The sequence below is a fragment of the Schistocerca piceifrons genome, chromosome 2 (genome assembly GCF_021461385.2).
Source record: "Schistocerca piceifrons isolate TAMUIC-IGC-003096 chromosome 2, iqSchPice1.1, whole genome shotgun sequence".
NCBI classification, from domain to species: domain Eukaryota; kingdom Metazoa; phylum Arthropoda; class Insecta; order Orthoptera; family Acrididae; genus Schistocerca; species Schistocerca piceifrons.
Genome location: NC_060139.1, coordinates 682,304,256 through 682,315,478, shown reverse-complemented (window position 1 = coordinate 682,315,478; position 11,223 = coordinate 682,304,256). Strand labels below are relative to the sequence as shown.

The 11,223-nt window shown below is 39.5% G+C and overlaps 1 protein-coding gene across 2 annotated transcripts in view; it reads right to left on the bottom strand.

Annotated features, from left to right (window-relative positions):
• Nucleotides 1–2,220: 2,220 nt before the first annotated feature.
• The window catches only part of LOC124776520 (serine/threonine-protein kinase Pak), a 140,053-nt gene continuing 131,050 nt past the window's right edge, over nt 2,221–11,223 (bottom strand). For both annotated transcript variants that reach the window (XM_047251548.1, XM_047251549.1), the window contains exon 10: nt 2,221–3,440. In XM_047251548.1, the coding sequence (XP_047107504.1) occupies nt 3,357–3,440 (84 nt within the window). In that variant the 3' untranslated portion in view covers nt 2,221–3,356. The remainder of the gene's footprint in view (nt 3,441–11,223) is intronic.

The window sequence follows — 11,223 nt, the reverse complement described above, 5'->3', positions numbered from 1 at the left end:
CAAATCACGGGCTACTAATTTTCATTTGAACAATGTAATTCCATTTTCAGAAAACAGTTAAAAAATAAAAGACCTTTTTCTTCTTTCTGCAAGCATCTAGTGACTACTGAGTTAATCAGGATACTTTTTTTCACACTTCATACAATGAAACGTAAGCACAAATGCAAGTAAAATGACAACTGATTCACAACAATGCAATATAATTGTGTCACGTAAGGAAGCACTGAACAATGTTGTATTGTTAGCAACATTATTAGGAGAATGATTACACAAAAAGCGACCACAGCACAGCCAGTAGGATTATTACCATTGTTTTGTTAATGTGTTATAGAAGACCAATCCAGGAAGCACGCCTTCCACAGGATTTGATTGAAAATTTTATTGACTACTGAGTAAAACTCCATGATTCCTGCTGTGTGTTCTTATGGATTGTGCATCCATGGAATTAAAGCATTTAGATAAACAGGAAAACAATTATTTTCTGAAAATATATTGTACAAATGTTTTCTTTTTATGACTACTTTGAGAAAAAGCTACTTAATTCCAAAGCTAAAGCAGTTATTCATCTCCCACTTACTCCATCCAATATGTTCTATGCTTCAGTTCACATTTCTTAAGTTCTGTGTTCTTCTGTAATATTGTATTGCTGTATATGAAGGTTAACACATCCATAAAGACATTTTTGATACCCTTACACATGGTATGAATTTACAATAAAATGGAACTTGAGAAAGATGTAAGATGTTGGTAGACCCCTACATCACGAACACGACTGGGGGTAGGTAAGGGTATTAAATAATTAAATTAATTTCTTTGATATAGAATGAATAGCGGCAATCTTTTGATCAACTTTTGTTTACAGACACAAATGTTTTCTTCAAAAAATGTATGAACAAGAGCTTGCTCACAGTACGAAGTTACATCTATGACATTCTTCTCAATATAATATCACGCTGATTAAGGTACTTTTGAAACCTGTTAACAAAGCAGACTGTCACGTGAATGTTAATCCATGCTACGAGGGTGAGGTTGAATTTGGATTTCATTCAAATTCTCAACACCAGAGTACAATCACAGTAGTGAATGTACATAAATTATTTACACATACCACAAACATTCAAGACATTCAGCACCAACAGCCTTGTGGCTACACTGTTAAACACCCTGTCACCTAAAAGTCAATTTGACAAAAAACGGAACAACAACAAATCAGAAGATCTACTTTATGTCACCAAATAAAATTTCAACAAATTCAAAACAGAGGAAGATTATCTTTTGGTGACATCTTCCACAAGCCAACACATATCTGCATACTGCTGAAGCAACTGCTATTCCTGAACATTTAGGCATGTGCAATTTCTACATTCAAACGGGCCACCGAGTGACTTCTACCTTTTTCTGGATGAAAAGTGTTTGTAACTTCAGCTCAAATGAGAAACTGCAGAACATATCATCAGAAGGCAAGAGACATGACAGCAAGCATCTTTGTAGAGGGTAGTAAGGGAAAACAAGTTCACTAATACAAGTGTCTAACACCACAGTAATTACATTCAGAATTTGGTTTGGAAGTACTTTTCCTACTGTATATGAACTCTGGTTGATAAACTCCTTTTTTTTAAATTTCTGCCTTTCAAGTGATTAGAGAGAGAGAGAGAGAGAGAGAGAGAGAGAGAGAGAGAGAGAGAGAGAGAGCAGCAGCAGCACAACATGTTGATAATCAACTTTTCTTGATTATAATTACTTTCTGAATACTTTCTATATTTGTAATAAGCATATCTCATCTTTAAAGTCTTAAGTGAGTTGAAGGTAGTCACTTTATCACTAAATGATATTCTGAAAGTAGAACAGCAGTACTGTGCATGCAAATGCTAGGCACGGGAACTACGGAGCAACCATTAAATTACAGGCCATGAAATTCTGTTTATTTTTTGTTGTGAATATTCTCTAACACATCAAACAGAGTAGCAAGTCAGCAGGAACAGTGTGCACTCTTGGTCATCCAATGTATCCAGAGACAACACACACTGCACAATCAAACTGCTGACTTAGAGACACTGTAAGGAAATCACAAATGTCAATATCACATTCTTAGCTGTTCCTATCATGTTTATTACATGATCTTTTTCTGGAGCAAAACATTTCACATTATATTATCATTCTGTCTAAACAGCTTAAAAATTATAATCACAAGAGGACAAAATATAAAAATATTTTGCATTTATTGCTGTTTGCAAAAAATAGTCCCAAATTGTTCACATATTTTTGAATGCAATGGCAATTATCTTCTACTCACATTCTCAAAATTATAAAATTCTGTACTAGCATCAGAATTCAGCTGATGATAATGACTAGGGCACATTTTCAGTCATTGTGTTGCATCCCTAAGCTGTTCACCAAAAAGCACGGAATGACTATTTTCCGTTATTTTTACCAAAATCTGTATACAAATTGAAGTGTGTGATGGAGATATGACTGTCCAGAAACATTTAAAACCATAATAAAATGAACTTCCTATAACGTTATCATAAAATTATGTAACACTACTAGCTTTCAGGGATGCCTTTCCTACACAGTTAATATAATACTGGTTTTTAGTATTACTGCAAAATTACAATCTAAAATAGTCAAGGAAATAAGAACTTATCTTTAAAAGTAAAGAAAAAAAGGCAGTGAATACGAAACTTAACACATCTACATCTCAAATATGGTTACTGACATGTTAATGGTACTCTTAAAATAGCAGCTCTCTCATTTCACACATTAAAATATTGATTACAGAATGTAGTGCACCTCCGAAACATTCCAATCAAAGATTTACCCAGTGTGAACAAGATGTTAACTGGGTCAGAAGCCTTACTGTTTCAGAAAACACCTTGCATATGACCATTAATAAATCTAAATGCACCTCTTTGGTTGGAAGAAAAATAAGAACACATCTGACACCCGTGATCTGTGCTCCACAATTTAGTTACTCACACAACTACAGCACTGTCCATTCTCTCTCAACAGCATCACAGCATAAAAATGTGGCCTAGATGCAAAGCTATTTAAATATGTAAAATAACTGCATTTAGCTGCACAGACCCATGATCAGCTTTTGCATCGAGGGTCACATTCATTTTTCTCTGTGGACTATATACCTCACAGCACTGGGTTCTCCAAAAAATATTCACAACAAAACTTAACACTAAGTGAAAAATGTCCTTGTCACCCAGCACAAAAAGCCAGGTACACAGAATTGCAAGAATTGTTCCCAGTGGCACAACACACAATCGACTGCTTCTACTTAAAGCTCTGTGGTCGCTGCATGTCAAAAGTCAAGTTCCATCATACGGCTGTGTTCCTGGTCTACAGCTCTAATGATTCCTGGCTGCATCTTTTGCAGCCATTATGAGAGGTGTCAGACTTGCTAGCGGCCGGGCAATTTTCAGGAAAGGATGCTGTGAATAAGAACAAATACTATATCAATTAATACCCTCCTCTGTAACTAGATCTAAGATATTCTGAAAAGAGCTACCAAAATAAACATCAGCCACGTTTTATTTACAACACAATAAACTGTTACTTATGTGCATTGTTCTATTCACTACTGCTAGGTGTGTCCACAAAGTAAAGCAATCATATAAGAGGAGAATGGTATCACTACGAACTAGACCTCTTTGGCACATAAACACTGATCAGCCAAAACATTATGCCCACTGCCCACGGTGACGTTGCATGCTGCCTGATGCTGTTGCGGGCACCGACTCTTTGGTGAACACGACCAAATTCACTATCATAGTGTGCCAGCTGGATCAGAAATATGCACCAGAGATTGAAGATGTAATCACCACTCCACCTACAGCCGACACATATGAGAAGTTAAAAACGGAACTGGCAAGACAGGTTTCACTTCAGAGAAAGAGCACCTCAGACAAGTCTTAATCCAAGAAGATATTGGCAACGGAAGACCCTCACAATATTTTAACACCTGCAGAATAAGGTGGATACAAGAACTGCTTCTGACAGTCTTTTGCACACTCTGTGAATTAATCACTTGCCACACCAAGTGAAATCCATTATTGCGTCACAAACTGGCATGCTCTTAGACGCTGTAGCAGAGTTAGCTGACAAAATATTTGATGCTATAACGCCTATGTCAATAAGTACAGTGGCGGCAGCATGCAATATAGCTTGTCATCGCACATGGTATCACAGGCCAATTATGACATGCTGTCCACCAAAATGGATTTACTGAACAAGAAGATGGAAGAATAATTGTTCTGTCATGAACGCAGCAGAGATAGGGACCATTATCACGAGTGACTGATAAGCCACTTGTCTACCACTTGCTCAATGCCAGATACTGAGAAGCCCACAGTTTGCTGGTCTCTCGGGAGATTTAAGGACCAGACAAGCAAGTGTAGAATGCCCTGCACACATGCAAATGCCAGAAGCAACCCGATTTAGGCACATCGACCAATTGCCAGAAATTGCCCCAACACCTATTCATCAGTGATCATAACTCTGGGCAGAAATATCTTGTAGATACTGGATCAACTTATGTGTTTTCCTGCACACAATGTTGCACAGCAAGTGGCTGTGCACCCCCTTCCATTGGACTGCTGCTAACAATTCAACTACACTGACGTATGGAATGCTACGAAACAGCCTGGACCTCAGACTACAATGCAACTTTACGCAGCATTTCACAGTTGCAGATGTGCATTTTTTTTTTTTTTTTTTTTTTCACATTTTCAACTGCTTCCCAGCATAAAAAATACATGGCTACTCAACAGTGTCACATGATTTCCAGCTGCAGGTTTTTGTTGAGATGTGGCAGAGCATATGGCTAAACTCTTACAAGACAGCAGCAAATACAGTGACGTATTGAAGATACTCCCACCACAGACCTCTGGGAGCAATGAAGGAGATATCCCATGACACTGCATCACATACAGACTGCAGAAGTCCCATTAGTCTTCTGCCAACGTCGGCACTTGGCACCAGATCGACTTGCCTTAGTGAAAGCAGAATTTGACACTATGACTCATGAAGGCATGATATGACTGCTGAATAGCTCCTGATAATCCCTACTACACTTGGTGCCAAAAAAGAACAGCGCATGGTGCCCTTGTGGTGATTATCGGGTCCTAAACACTTTTCTTTTCTCCGAGAATGGTACGGCGCGTTATCAAGAACAATAACTGCATTTTCCTGAAGCCGAGGAAGAACATCTTGAAGCCACTTCTCGAAGGATTCGGCGCACATCTCCTCATGATAATCTCCACTTTTCTTGGATTCGAAAGTCCACAAACATCCTTCAATGAACCCTGCTTTGCTGCCAATGTTTGGGATAATAAGACGTTCTTTACCTGATGGGCACTTGCTTCCGGTGGATAATCCGGACAGAAACGCTTGTTTTGTGTCATCTACCCAGACGTAACTTCGGGTATGTCCTGCGTTCACCCACGTCTCGTCCAAACAGTAAATGGGTCTGCCTTCATCTCTCAACCGTTTAATGGTTCGAAGATAACGCTGCCTCCATAAAATGATGTCATCCCTGTCTATTAGCATCGTAATTTTCCTTTCTTGGGAGACGTCAAAGATTGTGTGGCCTTGTACTCACTTATCACACGATACACTGAAGAATGTCCAACACCTGTAGCTGCAGCTGTTTTCGAAACAATGTCACTCATCGACTGCTCTGGATGTAACAGTTCCGTTTTATACACATTAAGCACCATGTGCTTCTCAGAAGAACTTAATGATTTCTTCTTTGCTCGCTTCTTTGGTGGACTCAGAACTGACACGTCGACCTTGCTCGCTGAATCGGTGGATGACATAATGAGGACAGCCGTATGTGATGTTAATGAAATAAGTGAATATATAAAATAAGAAACCATGCGATGCTATTGGATAAACAGTCAATGCTCAGCTTAACTACAAACACATATACTTACTCTAATAATCAACAACTAGTCTTTCAAGCGTCTTTACAGATGAACTTAAGATATCCTGAAATCGCTGCTGTACAACACCCACTTACGAGCTCACACCTGCAACTGAGACGCCCACACTGACTGAGCGCTGCACCTGCGAACTGCACAATGCACCGCTCATAAAGGACGAACGGTTGCACCCATCGCATTCGAACAAACTAAAAAATTAAATTCAAACCTTTCTGAAACTTTTCTCGCTTACACTCCCACAAAAAAATTTAAAGGGGAAAAGTTTGTCGCTTACTATATTTCGGATGATGATTTGGTACAAGTTCTGCATCAGACGTGAGATTTTAATTTATTACTTCGCTATTACTGACTCTATTGGGCAGAAAATTTGCAGACGTCATCAACATATAGTACTGAAGGCAATTATAAAATTATTTTGGTGTGCGACACACAGTTGAGGAGATATGGTGTGATAAATATAGAGTAAGCGAAAAAACAACTTTTCCGAAAGCTTAAATTTTTCTCTTTTTCAGTGACAATAAATTTTAATGTAATGTAAAAAAAAAGGTGTCGGAAGGTAGTTCTCGGATCACTTTACCATGTTCAGGTGCCAAATTATAAAAAACACGACTTTGATTTTTTAATGTCTGACGCCCCTACCTTGTATACCCCCCGATGGCAGCGCTGTGGTCATGCGCCTTGCCGTGTTTACACTACGTCTCTTGTTTCGGTGAATGGAGTATAGAACTGTCTCTGATCATTACCCCATAGCATTAGTTCAGCACTATAATAATGTGCTTAGTGGCGTGAATTCATTCAGTGTTTTAGATGTTCCAAAGTAATATATGCAGATTCCGATGGTGGCAGCAAATACACAAGACACCTGGTGACAGTTGGTGTCATTCCTTTTGGCCTTTTTGAGAGTCAGTTCATGATGTTTGGCCTCCGAAATGCAGTGTGAACATTGACCAAGTTTCATCGACTCTGTCCTATGAGGGCTGACCTTTTACTTCGATTACTTCTATGCCATTCTCGTTTTTTCTGCCCCTCCAGAGCAACACCAGCAGCATCTTACTCAACTCTACAGAAAACTGCAAAAATGTGGTGTCATTCTAAATATGACCAAGTCTGTCTATGGTCACACAAGTTGATTTTTTGAGCCACAGGATCAAGACGCTGGGCAGCTACCCTTGTCGGAGAAAGTTGAAGCCATCCTGCAGATGTCCCTGTCGAAGATCTACCAGGAACTGCATCATTTCCTCAGCATCCTCAATTTCTATCACCGACATTTACCTCATGAGGCTGAGTTGCATGTGCCATTAAAACTTTGAGTCCCAAGCCTGAGTGCAGCTCGTGTGACAGGCACGCTGTGGGCATCCCACGCCCGAGTTCCGCTAGTCTTCCTCCATTTGCTTTGTTTTCATTGCCCTAACGTCTAATATTCAGGCTTGGCGTGCTATGATCTGCCCACTGCACGGTGCTGCCATCGTGTGGATATTTCTGAAACTATTTCGGCATTGTCAAGGGCAATCCTCAGTTGTTCAAAACCACTGTACTGTCGCGTGACACCATAGTTTTAGTGTATTTCTTGTTGCACTTGCATTGTGTTTTGCAATAAATATGTTGAAGTTTTTGACTAAAACTGCGATTGAGAAGCTTTTGAACGAGACATTTTAAGATTCCAGTTCCGAAGGGGATGTTTCTGAAAGTGAATACAGTGATTTTGCTTCTAAAGCAGACTTAGGTACAAAACAACATTATTTTCCTTTCCATTGTTATATATTGTTCTGTGTAATAAGTCTACCATTTAGGTTACATGTCCATTGTGTTTTCAGATGAAATTTCGCCTCCGTCGGTATATAATGTACTGCCTAATACTGAAGGCAGTACTTCAAATGTTGTGCCATCTACAGGATCACCACGCAAGAGGAGGCGTTCTAGTGTTCCAAAATCTTCAGGTGCGGAATTAGGGTGGGCTACATTAGACGTGCAACCTTCATTGCCTGAATTCAAAGAGGAAAGTGGATGTGTAGCAGAAGTGGATGACAGCAGCAGTCCTTTCGATATTTTTTTCAATTTTTATTCCTGAATCAATGGTAAAACACATCAAGTCAGAAACTAACAGGTTTGTGAAATCTATTGCAGATAAAATGAGAAGATCAGGCAAAATGAAACTCAATAGCATGTGGAGCTCATGGACTGGGGTACAGCTTCATGAAATGTAATTGTTCTTTGCTGTCATAATCGACATGTGCCTGGTGAATAAAAATAGACTGCGTGATTACTGGTCCACGCCTTTTCCAGGTTCAGTTCTAGTTAGAAATAGATTTTTTGCTATTCTCTCTTGTCTACATGTAAATGACAATGCCTCATACATTCCAAGAAACGAACCTGGCCATGATCCCAATCACAGAATCAGACCATTCCTGATTCATTTACTCACACAGTTGCCAGCATCGTTTTCACCTGAGGAGAACCTCACTATGGATGAAGGTGTCTGTGGATTCAGAGGAAGAGTTATTTTTCGTGTCTATATAAAAAACAAACCTGACAAGTATGGTATCAAACTGTTTACCTTGTATGATGCAAAGACATGATATGTTTTACGCACTGAAGTTTACACAGGTAAAGGGCAGGAAGACAATTCTGTCACTGCCCTTTTTCAGCGACTTCTGTCTCGCTACCTCAAAAAGGGACATACTGTTTATATGGACAGATATTACACTTCACCTGCTGTTTTTGATTTCCTGTGGGAGAATAAGACTAAGGCTGTGTAGTCAGCAAAAACTGAAAAAGGGTGACTGTATATTTATGAGGAAGGAACATTTGTTGTGCCTGAAATGGAGGGACACAAGAGATGTTCTGTGTTTGTCAAGTCTTCACAAGATGACCAAAACAGAAGTAGAAGTGCGTAGCAAGATGGGGCTGACAAAGAAAATGAAACCTGATGCCATTGTAGACTACAATCTCAACAAGATAGGTGTAGACAGAAGTGACCAACTTATATCTTACTACCCTTTCAAGAGAAGGCAAATGAAATGGTGAAGAAATTGTTTTTCCATCTTTTTATAATGGCAGCAGTGAATGCTTCCATCTTTCACTGTAAAACAAGAAACACTCAGAACAAAGGCTGCCATTTGGCAAATTTTCTTCTGCAATTAGGTGAAGAATTTTCAAAGACAAATGCTGTACATCAACATACTGCTACTCCCCAAAATGCGTGTAGCAGCAGACTTCTAGGAAGGCATTTTGCAGACAGGATTCCTTCCACTGTAAGGGCGGCACATCCCACAAGAGCGCAAAATTTGTGCAGAAAAAACAAATCTGTCCAATGGAAAGTCTTCAAGAAAAGAAACAGTATGCTGGTGCCCTAACTGTAAAATTCCGCTGTACATGCCAGAGTGTTTCAACTTGTACCATACAAGGGCAAATTATTGTTAAATGTACAGATAGATAAGAATCTGTACAGAATTTTTTTCCACTAAATATATACTGAAATGTAAAAAAAAAAATTGTGTCCTAAACTTGTATTTAAATGAGCTTTATTTTACAAATGGATCAAATAGGAACCTTTCCCTCTAAAAAGAAAAAAAAAATAGTTCCATATCTTTAAATAAGGTTTGAAGAATGAAATGGTAATTAATTAAAGAGATGCCAAAAATGCCCGGGATTCTGTTATATGCATGCTCCAAAGGGTTCTGGATTCGAAGTGTTAACAACAGCACTCACTGGCCTGAAGAAGGGAAACTCACCAGTTTCATGGATGGATGAAATGATCTCAGCTCTCGAAGAAGCCAAGCACAGTGTAGTGGATGGACATTACTCGTACAACAAGAATCGAGCGCACCATTAGCATTGGTAGTTGATGCGAGTCAGATGGCAATCGATGCAGCACTGCTACAATTTCATGATGGAACATGGCAGCTGTTAGCATTCTTCTTCCACAAGCTGTGTCCAACTCAAAAGAAATGGAGTGTCTACAATAGACAGCTTTCAGCAATGTACAAAGCCTTTAAATATTCCCAATCTCAACTGGAGGCCAGTTAATTCATCATCTTTACCTACCAAAAACCACTCGCATTTGCCTTCTGACAAAATAACAAATTGTTCACCTTGGCAACACAAGCAGTTAGTCTTCATTTCTCAGTTCAGTGCATACAGACAGCAAATACTGGAATTGACAATATAGTGGCCGATTGCCTCTCCTACATCAGCAGCATCACTTGTTTGATGGATTTCACAGAACTTGTGGTGACACAACAATCAGACAGGGAGCTGCATGACCTGCTTGAAGACTCTGAATCACAGCTCAAAATTCAGGCAGTAGAGATTCCCGACACCAATGCGAAGTTGTACTGTGATGTGTCTAATCGCAATAATTGGAAACACTGTCCTTTCCTTTTGATAATATACATAACCTGTGCCACTCAGTTTGCACACATTCATATTGATGTGGTCAACCCCTTACCTTCACCCAACGGCCAGTGTTATTTATTAAGAATGACAGAATGTTTCACCTGCTAGCCAGAGGCCACACCAGTAGACAAAAGCCACACCAGTGGAGAACATCTTGGCAGAGATCTTGGCTTCTGCCTTTGTTTCTACATGGGTGTTACGTTTTGGCTACCCTTCACAGTTCATGATGCAGTGTGGAAGCCAGTTTGATTCTGACCTGTTCACACAGCTGACTAAATTCTGTGGCACTGTGCGCCACAGAATAATGAGCTATCATCCTGCTAGCAATGGGATGATAGAATTCTGGCAATGATTGCTGAAAGCAGCCCTGATATGCCGTGACAAGTTGAACCACAGCCTTACCAATGGCTTTGCTCGGTCTGGGAAACACTTACAATCTGGATTTGGATGCTTCAGCTGCCAAACTTCTGTACATTGAAATGTGATCCATGGTCCTTGAAACTATCCAACTTGACAAATGGTGATTTTGCAAGGTATGTCCACAAAGTAAGTTCCGTTTGGTTATATAAAACAAACATGTACAGATACAGAAAAAAATATTTATTGTACAAAAATCTGCAACTGTTAAACTACTTTTCTACATAGCTTCCAAAATTTTGTAGGCACTTGTCATAGTATTTTTGTATGCCTTCTTCATAGTAGGTTGCCGCCTGTGTATTCAACCACGTAGTAACATGTTCTTTCAGCTCATCACCATCGTTGAAGTGTTGACCACCAAGGACAGATTTTAGGTGTAAGAAGACATGAAAGTCACTAGGAGTGAGGTCCGGGCTGTACGGAGGATGATCAAATGCATCCCAGTGAAATTCCGGTAAGA